The following is a 17,190-nucleotide window of genomic DNA, read 5'->3' on the forward strand; positions in this document are numbered from 1 at the left end:
GTCCATAGAATTCTCTAGATCAGAACAGCGGAGTGGGTAGCCTTTTCCTTCTCCAGGGGATCTTCCCAACCCAGGGATCAAACCCAGGTCACCTGCATTGCAGGCGGATTCTTTACCAGCTGAGCCACCAGGGAAGCTGCTGTCGGATGGAAGGGTATCACAACTGTCCTCCCCGCCCACCCAGACAAATGACACCTGGGCAGGCCCTGCCCACCCGCACAGCTCCAGATAGACACTGGCAGCAATGAAATCAGCAGTAGCCTGACTTCTGACCCCTCTAAAGCTGTCTATGTGACAGGAGGCGGACACACAGTGACACAGGGGTGGGGTGGGGGTGGGGGGCGGTGCACCCTGGCCTCATGACAGCAGGACCAGGGATCAGCAAAGCCACTTGTCCAAAAGTTAACCACTTCCTGCTGATGCTGAGCTGCACGACCGTCCATGACACCAGGCGGCCAAAGTCCCTGGAGCCCCGGAGGCTGACCCAGGAGGACAAACTGGACAGTGAACACTTCCAGAGAGACAGTGAACTTGACCAAGTAACCGGCTCTGCAGGGATCCAGCCCCTCTCTGTGAAGTTTCGGGCTGTCCTGCTAAGGCCCCGCCACGTGGACCCTTCCCTACCCGATGATGAGGAGCCAGGAGGCTGCACCTGCGGCAGAGCTGCAGCGCCCCCTCGTGGCCACACCCTGTGGTGAACGGTCTCCGGACCTCAGGCTGCTTTCAGGAGTGGATGCTGAAAATGGCAGCTTAGAAAATAACAGAAATAGCTAACACCCTGTCTGCCAAAATCGCATGGAAAAAACCATACGGTTTTTAAAAACTCACTTTTCTCATTCACTCCACTAACACATTTCTTCTCCCAAATGATTTCTAAACCCAACTACTTAATTCAGGTGGAAATACTAATATGGGTCCTAGTCCTTAAATTTATCAAAATTAAACCATATTCCAGTCTCCAATCAGAATCAGGTATGCTTTACCCAAAAAAGAAACAAAGTGAAAAACATGACACTTACCGGACACTTTCCACACCACACTTTGGGTCGTAGGGGGGCAAGCTGTTGGCCATTACAATGCCCAACAACTGAATTCCTACAGAATTGTCTTTAGAATTAGGATCTTTACTGGAAAACTTGTCAAATATTAACCTGAAATATGAGTGTGAAGAAACAGTGTAAGTTGTCATGTGTAAGAAGCAGGAAGACAGAAGTAAGATCTTCCATAGCTGATTGTCAGGGTAAGAAACCCCTTCCTTCCCATTACTTTGTTCACACCCACTCTGCCTCTGGGAGATGGGGAGCTCTGCATCTCCCACAATCTAGTTATTTGCCCTAATTCTCCCTCGGCTGATGGTGAGAAAAGGAAGAAAAGTGAAGTTGCTCAGTCATGTCCGACTCTTTGCGACCCGATGGACTAGCCTACCAGGCTCCCCCGTCCATGGAATTTTCTAGGCAAGAGTACTGGAGTGGGTTGCCATTCCCTTCTCCAGGGGATCTTCCCGACCCAGGAATTGAACCCAGGTCTCACACATTGCAGGCAGATTGCTGAGGGCGGATCATGAGTGACATCACACCCTACCAGTAGATTCCACTCGAGGAACCATCCTTCCTTCCAGCATTTCAAGTCCATTAGTGTGTTAGTTGCTCAGTCGTGCCTGACTCTTTGCAACCCCATGAACTGTAGCCCATCAGGCTCCTCTGTCCATGGGATTCTCCAGGCAAGAAGACTAGAGTGGGTAACCAATCCCTTCTCTAGGGAATCTTCCTGACCGAGGGATTGAACCCAGGTCTCACGCATTGCAGGCAGATTCTTTACCATCTGAGCCACCAGGGAAGCCCTGAAGTCAGTAAGTCTCATGGTAATTAACCCTGCACAATGTGTGACGAGTTAAAGGATACTGCAAACCCCAGTAAATCCATACCTGTAAGGGATGGACAGACAATCCTTCCAGCACTCAACGAGGGTTTTTATGATTTCAAGGTTATGTCGAAACACAGCTCTTTTTTGATGAAAAACATGTTTCATTAGGAAATGGAGCAATCGATTCGCTAACACTTCATCTTTAGGGACCCCCTGAAAAATGCAGAGAAATTTCATGTAAATATGTAGCATTTCCATCTGGGAAAGCATCTCTTAACCCAGAAGTCTGTTTATAAAACAAAGCTGGCATTGTACTGAGGAGTCTGGCTCCCGTGATGTTTCAGACGACACGTGACTGTAACACAGAGGCCTCCCCTGGAGGGCCTTCCCCAGAACCCCCAGGGCAGCCCTGACACGAGGGTGGCTGCGCTCCTGCAGGTCTGTACAGTGTTCTTCAGCCTCTCGGGGCCTCTAATGAGACCTCCCTATGGCGTCCCTGAAGACATCTTCCCTGCTCTGACTGGGCACCCAGCCTTGCCCCCACCTTCTCCCAACCCCAGGATCCCAGCAACTGCTGGGGCCTTCCCACTAGGACTCCCTCAATGGCAAGGTGACCCCAGATCTGTGCTGGTCACCTGACCCACTGCCAGGATGCTGCTCCATGAGGTACACAGAACGGGGCAGGGGACACCCTCCCTCTGCTTTCAGCCTCTTGCTCAGACTATTGCAACGAGTGGTGAAAGTTCACTGTGACTTTCAACCTGGCTGTTGCAGCTCTCCTAGCCCAGCTGAATGTCTGACACGGGAGTCAACCTCTTGCAGAGGTTCCTCCGTTAAACTCGGCTTGCTGTGAAGTGGGATAGCCACATTCCAACACAAACACGTGTGACAGTTCCATGGGCGCATATTCTGTTCAGTAAGCACGTGCCAGGCCATCCTTCCAGGAGAACTCTGCACACCACTGGGGCCGACATCAGTAAGCAAATAGAGAGCTCCAGCATGTGGAACCAGAGAGCTGGGGGACGCCACAGCCTGCATCAGGACAGCGCAGGCACTGAGGGTCATCATCACACCAGAGGTCACCAAGTCACACCAGGCCACCAGGAGCAGGCAGGCTGACAAGACGGATGCTGGAGACCATGACCTCGGCCTCACGTTCAGGGTCTGCCAACATCTATTTTACATGTATTTCTAATAAAATATTCTTCCCTGGTGTATCAGACGGTAAAGAATCTGGCTGCAATGCTAAGAGACCTGGGTTTGATCCCTGGGTCAGGAAGATCCCCTGGAGAAAGAAATGTATTTTCGCTAGTATTCTTGCCTAGAGAAACCTATGGACAGAGGAGCCTGGCTGGATATTTCACATGTACTTTTAATAAACCAATTATTAGGGTCCATGCTCCTAGCAAGCTAAAGCAGTAAGAAAACAGGACAAACATCCAACATCTTAAAAATAAAAGCAAAGCCAGAGGAATTATCAAAAGCAAAGCAAAGCAGACAGAAGTGAAGGAGCAGAACGAGGCCTTCTGCAGCAGCAGCACAGCACAGATGTGCAGGATCCGGGCCGGAGACGCTGAGGACACACGGGGGCTGGGTCCTGGGTGCCGCGCGGGGAGAGGGCACCAGAGGTGCAGCTGCTCTTACCACAGGGGTGGCTATTCCTGTCCACGAAAGGACCGTGGCCACGATCTCAACCACTAGGTAGTGGATCCCGTCCCCGCCGTTGTTCTCAGAGACCACCAGCTGCAGCAAGGGGCCCAGCCAGTGCCTCGCATGAGGCCGGAAGACCTAGGCGAGAGTTCAAAGGTCAGACATCAGAACTGCTGAGTAACTAAGATGGGAGTTCAGGAACATCCTTCTGTATTACGACTCGACCTAAATTCAAAACAGACGTGAATGCCAACAACTATGCTGCTTGATTCAATTAAGGTTCTCAGCTGAAGTCTTCCTTGTGAGCACTGAAACCACAGCTCAAAGGAGACGGATTCCAACTGATCTGCTCTTTGTGTAGGTCTGCTGCAACTATGCTTGGAGTAGTAACAGCATTCTACACCAATTCCACCCTCCACACAGTATATAGCCGTAAGACCCTACTCTTACTGGATACAGAAGCAAGGGAAGTGGAGAAGGAGGACATAAAAACGAGGTGCAGGTGGCAAATTTTTTTCACACACCCAAGGTCTCTGAAATCCAGAGCATCTCCACGCACTAAATTCCACTGAATTTACTTTAGAAACTCAGACCAAGTGTAACCCAAGACTCTCGGCCTCCTTCCCCTCTGCCACCCTCTTCTTTCTCCAAATGTTTTCTCAGGGACTTCAAATCTACGCTCACAGTTAAATCTGTGTGGTCTCAAATCTTTTTGATCAAGTACCCCAGAGGTAAATAATGTTTACACTCTCCATGTATGTCTACTGGTTTGTTTATAAATTTTAAATATAAATTTCTTTACTGTATTATTAAACTATAAAAAAGAATAAAAGTTCAAACTTTAAAATGAATTGTAAATACAAGTTCCATGGTTTTGTTCCATTAAGACAATGGGCCCCAAAAGTTCCTGAGCTCAGGACATGTGCAATACTGCAGGCCCCTCATGCCGCACGTGTGCGCACGGCTCAGCAGCCCCCGTGCCAAACTAAAAACTAGATGCCAGCTCCTCTCCTCCAGCCATCAGGCCAGCACTACAGGAACATGAGCTGGACGTCACATGACCCCAAGTACTGTGGCTGAACTGTGAGCCCCAAGAGGACACCGAGGTCCAGCTCGCAGGACCTGTAATGTGACCTGATTCAGAAACAGGGTCTTGGAAGATTATTAGGTTAAGAGTCATTAGCGGGGGACTTAACCAGTGACAGGGTCTTCATTTGATAAAAGGATTAAAAGGGAAATTTTTACGCGTGAGACAGGTGCCAAGAGAAGACCATCCACAGGCCAAGAAATGGCCAAGGCGCATGGCAGCTGGTCATGCATCATCGGGGCCAACCGGCTGACACCCCGGCCTTGGGCTTCCCAGCTCCAGAACCAAAAGGGTCATTTCTGCTGTCTGAGCCACAGGAGCTAGAAGTCAAGTGTGACTCTGAGGAAGGGCCTGTCACCACTCGACGGGCTTAAGGCCTCACCAGTTGCTGCCTGGGAGGCCCACTCCTGGCACTTGCTCCTCCTGAGCTGCATGTGAACACCCTGCCCCTCCCAGGTCAGCCTAGGATCGCTCATAAACCTGTCCGAGTGCCCCTCCTGATGGGGCCACGCATGACCGACAGATAAACAGAGCCATGATGCAAACACGTTGGCTACTCTTCACACAGTTACCAGGAATCTCATCACCATGTTCTCTGTTACTCTAAACCAAGAAGGCTGGCGACTGTAAGAAACCTGCCGACACACATACTTCATAACAAAGGCCACTCCTAACTCAGCAGAAGTTAATTTACGCGTTTTACAAGAAAATGAAAGAAAAATGATGCTAAATAAATAATACAGTCTGGCAAATTTATTCAGAGAATAAAGCCATGCTGTGACCCTTAACGTCTTCCTTTATTGTGGGTTTTTTAAAAGTAGATTCACATGTGCTTTTGTGCTTAGTCGCTAAGTCATGAGGCCCCATGGACTGTAGCCCACCAGGCTCCTCTGTCCATGGGATTTCCCAGGCAGGAATACTGGAGTGAGCTGCCATCTCCTTCTCTAAGGAGATGCATATAATTGAAAAGAGTTTTTAAAGAAATAAATAACTTACTTCTTCTGTATTAACAACCAGCTTGGCTAAGAAAAGACGGATATTTAACGACACTGATGGATTTCCCAGTTTGTCATGAAGAAATTTCATCCAAGGAGGAAGATTTCTTGGCACTGAACCCTGAAACAACACACTCAATATTACTTAGTGAGAAAGTGGCATTATGACACAATGACAAAGCAGGACACGAGTGACAAGACATCAGTGTAAGAGATGGAATTCAGTTTAGTCTTCGATGTCAAATGTCGTTCAACAGGACATGGTCAGTCACGGTCAGCCATGGTGAGTGAGACCAGAAAGAGCAGAGACACCTCCTCTGTGGGCAGCGCAGCCTCAAGTCTTTGCATGTGCTGGACCAGGGCCACCAGGGGGGCCATGCACTCATGCTGGCTGAGCTCGTCCACGTCCAGGTCCAGCACGTCGCCTGGGCCCTCAGGGTCCTGACGCTCCTGGGGAGAGAGGGGTCATGGGGGGGGGTTGAGCACCCAACTGTCTGCTCCGTCACACAGTGCACATAGTTGGGACCTCTCATCTTCCTCATGTTCTTAGGAAGTGTCCCCCCGCCCCCGTCTGCCTGGCTCTCTTCTGGGGTCACACCAAAGTCAGGGCATCACTGAAGACCCGTTGCTCTCTACACACACATCTCTTCAGACGTGTCCTGGTGGCCCCAGAACACTCCACGTCTTGAGAGCAACAGTCTCCATGATTCTCAGCTGCCACTTTCTGTAGAAAGTAGAGCAACTGAAGAATCACAGGGTATGTGTTCTCCTATTGTGCTGTCAGTACTTTGAAAAGTACTGAGGACTTCTGTGAACTTAATCTGCCTCAAAATTTTAATCAAAAATAGAATTTTAAAAATTCCTGATCCTTTTTAAGAAAAAAAGAGCAGGAATAATCATTTTACACACGGAATGCTGAACTGAGGTGTCACACACATGGGGCGGAGCAACTGATCTGGACGTGTCCCAGCATAGATCACTTCCAGGAAAAAGCAGCACAGGAAACTCCAAGAGGACATACTGGACAAGTAAAGGTCACAGCCTGCCCCCACCACCAGACACTCCTTCCCTGGAGGCCCACCCTCCAAGGAGGAGGTTCTGCTTGGGCCAGGAACGCTGATGACAGACACACGGTTCTGACATCAACTGTGACCCCGGGAGGACCCGGGAATGTGACCCATCCCCCCACTGCCCCTGCCCTGGGCTGGCGGCATTAAGACTCTGTGCCTGGACTAGGGGCTGGGGCCCCACTATCCTGGGGTGCCCTTTCTTTCCCAACACCAACAACACTCTTTAATCACCCGTCTCCGGAAATGACCAGCGCTGAACTGAGGGTCTTGGGACCCATACGAATAGCTCTGGACTCCAGTTGAAAAATCAAACTGACTCATTTCCTCGCTCAGGCTGCTGTCTGCCAGATACGATAGTGAAGACATGTATTGGGGGCCACCTGAAGGAAAAAGAGGATGAGCCACCGTCACTTAAGTCAGTAAGACACGTGTGTCTCGAAGATCAAGTGACTCCTGCATTTGGGATACTTTCATTAAATCCGTACTCCTCACCCACCATCCAGGTGCTCTGGAATCCCTGAGAAGTTACTCGTCAGCAAAAACAAAGACATTAAGTCACACTAGATCCAGTTTTTGGACATGATGCTAACAGAACTTCTTGCATTTAAAATTTTGATGATGCACATTCTGCCCATAAAGCCTAACAAACGTGGCTAGAGGTATTACTGATAAATAACTAATCCAACGTATGTAAGGAATTTAGAAAACTGGTCCAAATTTTATCTTTGAATTGGTGGGGAAGAAAAAGCCATGAAGAAAAATTAAGCCAGAAATTAAAACCAGGAACACATGGAAGGACAGAAGGTTGATTCTATATAGGGAGGCCAGGGACTTCCCTGGGGGTCCAGTGGTTAAGAGTCTGCGTTCCAAGGCAGGGGACACGGGTTCAATTCCTGGTTAGGGAACTAAGATTCCACATGCCACGGAGCAACTAAGCCTGAGCGTCACAAGTAAGACTTGATGCAGCCAAGTAAGTAAATACAGAGGCTAGCAGAACTCTCTTCAGAGGGTGGCATTATACAAAGCATCGCGGGCCACGCTGACCTCGAGGCCAAGATCCCCCTTCCAGGACATTGTAGCAAACCCAGGGAGACGAGTCTGAGTAACACACAAGCAGAATCCAAAAGCAAACAGCCACCAATCTTGCATGTGTTAAGAAAGTGAACCAGATCTGAACTCCTCTGGCTACGCTGAGATGCTTCCGTGCTGCTTTAACTAACTGCATTTCTTTCAAAGTACAATTCTATTTACCACTTGAAAATAAAAAATTTCCAAATCTAATTCAAGGCTGGGGTATTTAAAATACTATCTATATACTGGAATCTTCCTCATCATTTTGGAAATGTCCTACCTGCATCTTCATTTGCCGCCTCCCTGGCTTCTCTCCTAATTTCAATGTACTTTTTCTTTCTTTCCATAGGAACCTATTAGGCAAAAACAGACAATTTAAAACTTTTTAGACTCGGGGTCACATAGTTTCTATTTCTGCAGCAATCTGACAAAAACCACTGTTACTCATTTTAAGCAAAACTAACTAAAACACCCACAGAGACAGACCTGGAGAGCCCGTGCTCCTCCAGCTCTGGGACTCAGCGGGTGGTGCTCCTCCAGCCTCAGGCCTGGTCAGGAGCCTCAGGCCCTCGACTGCACAGTTATGACAGACCACAGAGCTCCACAGAGCTCCCAGACACTCACAGGTAACACACAGTGTCTGAGCGCCCCAAAGACTAGTGTGACTATGTGATGTCTTAGTTCTTTGAACACAGGCCTAGAAAACAGTCCTAGCTTTATTCCAAAAGGGCACAGGGCAGGGAGCAACCACTCACCTGAGCTTGTGAGCCGCCGAGCCACACTAGGATGGGGCGGAGGTCGGTTGTGCAGGACAGAGTACCAGTCTCCCCTTGCACCTGCTCTGCCCGTCCACCGCCCTGGGCCGTGAAAGGCTGCAGCACCTCCAGCGTCCGCTGAGCTCGGCAGAGACTGAGCGTCCTCCCCATCACCCTACCTATTCCCTCTCCCGGTGCCCAGGACTGGCTGAGCCTCCACCAGGGCCCAACCTTGCATGGGGTGAACCTCAACTCACTGACCATAGGAGCTTACTCAGAAGACCACTCAAGGGATGTGTGCTAACAGCTCCTTTTACTGGCATTTTCTGTCCTTTACAAGTTAAGGGAAAACATGAGTCAGGGCCAACCTTTTACAGCTGCCTGAGATTATACCTGAGCTCGAACTATAAGCAACCACCTGTGTTTACAGCTCACAGCGGACTTGAGTAGAGGGCATTTAGTGTTCAGCACCCTGTACGTTTTTCCCTACAAGCCTTGGTAAGTGTTTTTACCTTGCAAACACCAGGATCAGCCTCACTTACCTCCACTTCTATGGGAAATGTGTAGCAGCGCTTCAGGTCTATCAGATTTTCAAAAATGAGCAAGTTCTGTAAATGCAAAGAGTCCTATGACGATGCCCCAGTGGCGGAGAGGCCTGGTGCTGATGTCACTAGAGCACCTGCCGTCCGCATCCGTGCTGGGCTCCAGGAGACCCCCCCACCCTGCCCCGCGGGACCCAGCGGCACCCCTATCCCCACCCTGCGGGACCCAGGCAGCACAGCCAGGGGTCGAGAGGGGCCTACCTTCTCCGGTTTCTCGCTGAACAGGAAGCCCTGGTAAAACCTGAGCTCTGTGAAGACGCAGCGGACGAGGGCAATGGCGCAGGTGTAGGCGGCACAGTGGTACAGCCGCCGGCGCTCCAGCAGCTGGGCCTCCCCAGCCATGTTCTCCGAGAAGGCACCGTGGCATAGCCTGTGGGCGGCCGGGTGGGGGTCAGTCCCTCTATGGGAGACCGGCTCCAGTCCACACTGCGGGACCTGCCTTGTACACCCTCGCCCACACCTGGGCTGTATTGCACAGGAAGCTGGGGTGGGGGGCCCAGCTCTAGGAGCAGGAGGGGCTCTAAGAGGCCGGGTCTGAATGACTGAGTCCAAGTCTGTGCGAGGGTGTGGAGGGTGGGTGGCAGTGGTGACAGGAGTACTGAGCACACCCAGGAGCCCGGTCTTTGCCCTGCCCACAGTGGCCAGCCCCCCTGAGCACACTGCCCTCAGAACACAGCTGCCCCTCTGTCTACACTGCTCCCAGCTGCTCCGCACAGCCTTCAGAGTCGGAAGGGATCACTGGCCAGCCCTTGACGGGAGAAGTGTACACGCCCCAGCCAGGGGACCACAGCCTCTGCCCTTCCACGCCCCCTCCAGTTACAGGAACCCCCCCAGCTATGGGACCCCCCAGCTACGGGACGGGGACCCTCTGCAGGGCTGCAGGTCGAGGAGCAAATGATCAGGTTCCAGTAATACACGGATGGTCGCTGTGACCACAGGGCAGCAAGACTTGTCACCAGGAGGCTTGTGAGGCTCCACCCGGCAAGCCCAATATTTCCCAACCACTGGCTCCAGGAAACCAGCAGCACGAACCTGCCAGCCCTGAGGGCTGTGCTCAGAGGTTAGATTCAGAAGGAAAAATGTGGCCCTCAAGACCTTCACTGATGCCAATACCTGGGGGTGACGTCACCCCCAAGGCACACACATGAGGAGGGGTCACGGGGTGGAGGGGACTCTGCAGAGTGAGACCCTACACATCTGTGTTCAGCACCAAGACAGGAGCCACACAGAAAGCTGGCTTCAGAGACGACATGTCTGACTATTCCATGCTTTACAGAACCACTGCTTAGAAATGCTGAACACTCCTTCAGTTTCAAATGAGAGAGAAAATAAAATACACTCAATCCCGCCTTACTGTAAATCATACACTGAAAACATATTGAGCTCTTGAGGGAGAAGAAATGGTAGAAAAACAGTAAGAAAAAGCTGTACTCTTTATAGATGATGTGTATTGGATAAAACATGCTGCCCAATAACATGCTGAATTAACTCCATCCAAGAACTCTGTAGGGGCTTCCCTGGTGGCTCAGTGGGAAAGAATCTGCCTGCCACGCCATGCAGGAGACCTAAGTTTGACCCCTGGGCTGGGGAGATCCCCTGGCGAAGGAAACAGCAATGCACTGCAGTATTCTTGCCTGCAGAATCCCATGGACAGAGGCAACACCACCACCACACAGTCTGTACACAGGAAAACTATTAACATTCAGTGTTCAAGCATGTATTCATCATACACATATGTAAAAACACATGCATCAAAAAAATTAACTACGATCTAAATTTAAGGAAAACCTTACTTAATTAGTGTCTTTGTAAGTTCATTTCCTTCTGTGATGCTCGAGCCGTGGAACACCTGGTTAATTTTAGATTCCTTGGAGTGGACATCATCTTTCGGAAGACGAGAGTACATCACCTCTAGCATCTTGTAATATCCCATCTTCTTGGTGATTTGAGTGTCAAAGGCAGATTCATTCAGCTAAAAAAATATAACAAATGATTATCTTTGGTCCTATCAAACATGGAAAATATTTTATTGAATAAATCAACTTTAATACTCAATGTTTCCTGGTGGCCCAGACGGTAAAGAATCTGCCTGTGATGCAGGAGACCCAGGTTCAATCCCTGGGTCGGGAATATTCCCTGCAGAAGGGAATAGCAAACCACTCCAGTATTCTTGCCTGGAGAATTCCATGGACAGAGGAGCCTGGTAGGCTATACAGTCTGTGGGGTCACAAAGAGTAGGATATGACTGAGTGAATATCTGTCAATACTCAATGCCCTTTAAATTGAAAATAAAGATATTAAACCACTTCAGTAAGAAACAGCCCAGGGGCTAAAACATGAACATAAGTACTGATGTGTGGTAGCAAATACTGACTTCAGCTCAGTGAAACTCATTTTGGACTTCTGGCCTCCAAGGGTGTGAGAGCATAGATTTCTGTTGTTCTACGTCACCGAGCTTATAGTAATTTATTACAGCAGGTTAAGGAAACTAATATATATTTGGGTACCAAGAGTAGGGGGCTACTTCAAAATGAAAAAAATACATAAGTGGCTTTGGAATTGAACAGGGAAGACAGGAGGAAAAAACTTTTGCCATGCATGACAGAAAAAGTCTATATTGCCTATATTTCTTGCCAATGTTAGAAATGTCAACATTGAAGGCACTGATGGTGAGCACTCAGAAGTGGAGGGCAAGCCAGTGGTAGCAAAAGCGATGAATGCTGTCTCAGGGAATGGCCACTGTCACAAACCTATTCTTGGTAGAAATTCAGACGTTAAAGTAATTGGTGGTGAGGTCTCAGAATGAAGTAGGTAACAGTTTTTAAAAACTGGAGGAAAGAGGATCCGTGCTATATGATGCAAGAAAACTTAGCTGAAGAGTATTCAGAGGTTGTGCAGAAAGCAGAGAATGTAGGCTGTGCCCTTGAATATGCAGCTGAAAGATTTCTAAGTAAATTTGTTGGAGATAAGCCTGGCTTCTTCCTTGCTGCTCATAATAAAATGTGTGGGAAATTAGACAGAATTTGATGATGTGGGAAATTCTCAGCCCATCTAGCTTGTAGAAGACGCTGTCATGAGGAGATACACAGTGAGGGAAGTCGATTAAAGAAGACCACGGGTGCAGCCAGTGAAAGAAGCCTATGCTCACTGCTGCCCTCAGCCTGTACTGCCTCCCCACCCCCGCAAGACCCAGAACCAGGGAGGGGCCGTGGCAGGAATCTCCAAGACGGGCAGGAGACAGACAGAAGGTTTCTGAGAAGCTCAGATCAGTTTGAACCGAAAAGGAAGAAGAAAAGATAAAATGAAAAAAAGGACGCTATATTCCCCAAATGCTACAGGCAAGAAACAGATAAAACCACTCAGCTGAAAACAAATGCTAACCTTCAAGGAAAAAGGACATGACTCCAAGGACAGAGTCTTTGGCCCAGAGCACAGAACACCAGGTCACTATTCTCAGGTCTTGAAACTTAATGGATTTGCCTGGCTGAATTTTCAAACTGCTTTGGAAAACAAACTCCTTCCTTCCATTGTCTCCTGTTTGGAACAGGAATGTCTATAATGATCATCCTATGCCTGTCTCACCACTGTATTTTGGAAGCAAGTAATGTGTTTTCTAGCTTCACAGGTCCACAAATGGAGAGGGTGTGGCCTCAGAATGCACCCTTCTAAGAACCCCACCCATATCGATTTATATGATGAGGTCTGGGACTTGGTGCTAACAATCTTTAGGTGAGCTTTTGGACATAGAAGCTTCCCTGGTGGCTCAGAGGTTAAAGCGTCTGCCTGCAACGTGGGAGAGCTGGGTTCATTCCCTAGGTCGGGAGGATCCCCTGGAGAAGGAAATGGCAATTCACTCCAGTATTCTTGCCTGGAGAATCCCATGGACGGAGGAGCCTGGTGGGCTACAGTCCACGGTATCGCAAAGAGTCGGACACGACTGAGCGACTTCACTTTCACTTTTCACTTTCTTTGGACATAGAAGTTGATGTTGTAATGGGTTTAGACCTGGAATAAGATAAATGTATTTTGCAAGTAGAAACACTTGGCACAGGTGGACTGTGTGAGGCTGAATTAAAGACCTAAAAAGACACCCACACTCCAATGCCTGGAACCTGGGTCTGTCACCTTGTATGAGAGAAGGGATGAGACAGATGAAATGAAACAAAGAATTCTGAGATTATCCAAGAGGATCCTAAATGCACTCTTGTTTACAGGAGAGAGGCAGAGAGAGACACTACACAGGACTGAGGAGGCCAGAAGCAACCCAAGTGTCCACTGACAGAGGAATGGATAAAGAGTTGGTACATACATCAATATGATAGAATATTACTTGGCCATAAAAAAGAATGAAATAATGCCATTTGCAGCAACACAGATGGACCTACAGATTATCATACTAAGGGAAGTAAGTCACACAAAGACAAATATCATATGGTATCATTTATAAGTGGAATCTAAACTATGAGACAGTCAACTTACAAAACAGAAATAGATTCAAAGACATCGAGAACAGACTTCTGGTTACCAAAGGGGGAGGAGGGGAAGGAGATAAATTAGGAGTTTGGGATTAACACACACACAACTATACATAAAACAGATAAACAAAGACCCATTGTATAGCACAGGGAACTATACTCAGTATCTTGTAATAACCTCTAATGGGAAAGAATCAAATAAAGAATAGACACACATACATGTATCAGGTTGGTGCCAAAGTAATTGGGTTTTGTACTGTTGAACTCTGCCGTTTGATATTGGAATACATTCTTAATTTGGTTATGTTATATATCATTACATCATTTTAATGCACATTTCTCACTTTAAGATTTTTGCTAATGACTTATAGCTCTGTAATTTATATTTATTTTAGACTATGAAAATGGTGTTAGACAAAAAACAAATTTGAGCCATTTTTCTTATTCAAGCTCAAAATGAGTCACAAAGCAGAGGGGACAACTCACAACATCAACAACGCATTTGGCCCAGAAACTACTAACAAATGTACAGTGCAGTGGTGGTTCAAGAAGTTTTGCAAAGGAGATGAGAGCCTTGCAGATAAGGAGTGAAGTGCCCAGACATTGGATGTTGACAATGACCAACTGAGAGCCATCACTGAAGCTCATCCTCTTACAACTACACGAGAAGCTGTCGAAGAACTCATTGTTGACCATTCTATGATTGTTCAGTATGTGAAGCAAACTGGAAAGGTGAAAAAGCTTGGTTGTTTTGAAGAGTCATCTTCTCTTATTCTATGCAACAACAGTGAACAATTTCTTGATCAGACTGTGACATGCAACAAAAAAGTGGACTGCATATGACAACCAGCAATGACCAGCTCAGGGGATGGATGGAGAAGAAGCTCCAAAGCACTTCCCAAAGCCAAACTTAAGGTCACAGTCATCATTTGGCAGTCGGCTGCCCGTCTGATCCACTATAGCTTTCTGAATCCCAGCAAAACCATTACATCTTGAGAAGTATGCTTAGCAAATCGATGAGATGCACTAAAAATTGCAATGCCTGCAGCCGGCACTGGTCAACAGAAAGGGCTCAATTCTTCTCCACAACAATGCCTAATGGCACATCGCACAACCAATGCTTCAAAAGGTGAATGATTTAGGCTATGAAGTTTTACCTCAACTGCCAGATTCACCTGACCTCTCGCCGACTGACTACCACTTTATTGAGCATCTCAACAACTTTTTGCAAGGAAAATGCTTCCACAACCAGCAGGAGACAGAAAATGCTTCCCAAGAAATCACTGAGTCCCAAAGTATGGATTTTTATGCTACAAGAATAAACAAACTTATTTTTCATTGGCAAAAATGTGCTGACTATAATAGTTCCTACTTTGATTAATAAAGATGTGTTTGAGCCTAGTTACAATGTTTTAAAATTCACAGCCTGAAACTGCAATTATGTTTGCACCAACTTAATATAACAAACAGTTCGCTGTATACCTGAAATGAATACAATATTGTAAATCAACTATATATATATGTCGATTAAAAAAAAGAAAAATAGTGGATTTTTTTAAAAAGAGGAAGAGGAAGGGGAAGAGGAGAGGGTCAAGTGACCAAGACTCGGAGGGAGGATCACCATGGCCATGAGCCGAGGGATGCTGGATCCAGAGGCTGGTGGAGAGGAACGTGTTCTCCTTGGAGCCTCTGAAGCAAGTACAGCCCTAGGAAGCGGATTTCTGACTTCTGATCTCAGAACCATGAGACAGAAACCCCTGTGGGTCTAAGCCACAGTCCCAGTCATTTTCACAGACGCCTCTGGAAACTAACACAGACGCCACGTGCCCAAAGGCTGAGATCCGAGCACGAAGGGGACGCTTCTTGAGTTGCAGACACCCTGGCTGAATACACAGCAGTTTCTAGTGACACTGACCAAGGAGGGCTGTCGTCTCTTACTAACATTCAACTTAGTAACAGGCTGTGATACCTTTGTAAACCTGGACTTCAACACATCGATAGTCTCCACCACAGTTCTGCTGAAGAAGTCCCTCAGGGCACCCAGGCCGCAGTGCCGCAGCAGAGTGAGGAGGGCCCGGTCCACTACCGCCTGGCGGGTGGCGCTGGGAAGCAGGTCGTCCCTGCTGAACTTCCGGTACACGCTTTCCAGAAGGCCCAACTGCGTGGTACATGAACTCCTAAGAACAAAGGAAAATTACATGCACATGCCGGCTTTAAACAAATACTCCGCAAGGGCCCACTATGCTACAAGTAAATGCTAATGATTATGAATTAGAAAAATAAAGATTATGTATATAAAACCATGAAATACAAAAAGCATATGTACATAAGCCATGTGATCTTACTCATCTCCACAGAAACCTTCATGGCTATTTAGGCCTAGGAAAAAGAATATTTTCATTTATTTTCAAGTTTGGTCCAGTTCAGAGGATACCTGCAAGGCTTCAAAGAGACCCATGCTGAAGACCATCACGTGTTCCGGACCCTGAAACTCATGAACCAAGGACCCACCATTGTACTTCCCAGGAAGAGACTCAGTCAGCAGGGAAACATAGTCTATGAATGACTGCCTACACAATTCAGTCTATAAATCTTTAAGGTAAGGATAGACTGCTTCCCTGCCTATAAAAATAAGAGGTTACGACTGAATGACCACTAAAATCTTTCCCAGTTCTAAAATCTTGATATGAAGTTAGATATGAGCCAGGACAAAAAATACTAGATTTGAAGGTAATTCAGTCACAAAAATCCGAGGTGGCAGGACATGATTGGACCTACAAGAGCTCTGTGATGTGAGCCCAGACTCTGTTCCAGACCTAAACTCTGCATAACCATCTGGCTAAAGGAGGAGGAAAAGGGAAAAGAGCAAGAATGGCCACCACACGGTTTACTGAAGAGTCAATGCAAATAAGCATTCACTATGAACACATGTTCCATGTCACTCATAACAGAAGAAACACACATTAGAGTGACACTGAGAGATTCTTTCTCACCTGTTATCACTGGGAAAAATCCAAATGTTTGTCAATATACTCTGACAAAACTGTGATGAAATAGACACTTACATACACTGCCGAAAGGAATACAAATAATACATCCCCCAAAAGGGGATGTGATGATGTGATGATATCTAGCACAATTAAAGGTGCATTTACCTTTGCTCTCACACTTAGGGATCCACTGCAAAGCTGCACTGGCAACACATAACATGGCAGGGCCAGGGCTAGTCGCTGGGCTATTACTCTAGTCGCTGAGCTCATACTCTAGTCACTGAGCTATTACACTAGTCACTGAGCTAGTACTCTAGTCACTGAGCTATTACTCTCGTCACTGTGCTATTACTCTAGTCACTGAGCTATTACTCTAGTCGCTGTGCTATTACTCTAGTCGCTGTGCTATTACTCTAGTCACTGTGCTATTACTCTAGTCGCTGTGCTATTACTCTAGTCACTTAAGTATTACTCTAGTCACTGAACTATTACACTAGTCACTGAACTAGTACTCTAGTCACTGAGCTATTACACTAGTCACTGAGCTAGTACTCTAGTCGCTGAGCTATTACTCTAGTCACTGAGCTATTACTCTAGTCGCTGAGCTATTACTCTAGTCACTGAGCACTCTA

At 47.5% G+C, this 17,190-nt stretch overlaps 1 protein-coding gene across 1 annotated transcript in view; it reads right to left on the reverse strand.

Moving 5' to 3' along the window:
* The window catches only part of PRKDC (protein kinase, DNA-activated, catalytic subunit), a 127,281-nt gene that overhangs the window by 47,747 nt on the left and 62,344 nt on the right, over positions 1-17,190 (reverse strand). The window contains exons 41-51 of the mRNA XM_061123285.1: positions 15,538-15,745; positions 10,887-11,065; positions 9,295-9,463; positions 9,034-9,099; positions 8,017-8,089; positions 6,897-7,045; positions 5,908-6,045; positions 5,597-5,716; positions 3,508-3,651; positions 1,925-2,076; positions 1,020-1,151 (exon numbers count right to left, since the gene is read on the reverse strand). Coding sequence (XP_060979268.1) covers positions 1,020-1,151; positions 1,925-2,076; positions 3,508-3,651; positions 5,597-5,716; positions 5,908-6,045; positions 6,897-7,045; positions 8,017-8,089; positions 9,034-9,099; positions 9,295-9,463; positions 10,887-11,065; positions 15,538-15,745 — 1,530 coding nt within the window. The remainder of the gene's footprint in view (positions 1-1,019; positions 1,152-1,924; positions 2,077-3,507; positions 3,652-5,596; positions 5,717-5,907; positions 6,046-6,896; positions 7,046-8,016; positions 8,090-9,033; positions 9,100-9,294; positions 9,464-10,886; positions 11,066-15,537; positions 15,746-17,190) is intronic.

The sequence above is a fragment of the Dama dama genome, chromosome 21 (genome assembly GCF_033118175.1).
Source record: "Dama dama isolate Ldn47 chromosome 21, ASM3311817v1, whole genome shotgun sequence".
In the NCBI taxonomy this organism is placed as follows: domain Eukaryota; kingdom Metazoa; phylum Chordata; class Mammalia; order Artiodactyla; family Cervidae; genus Dama; species Dama dama.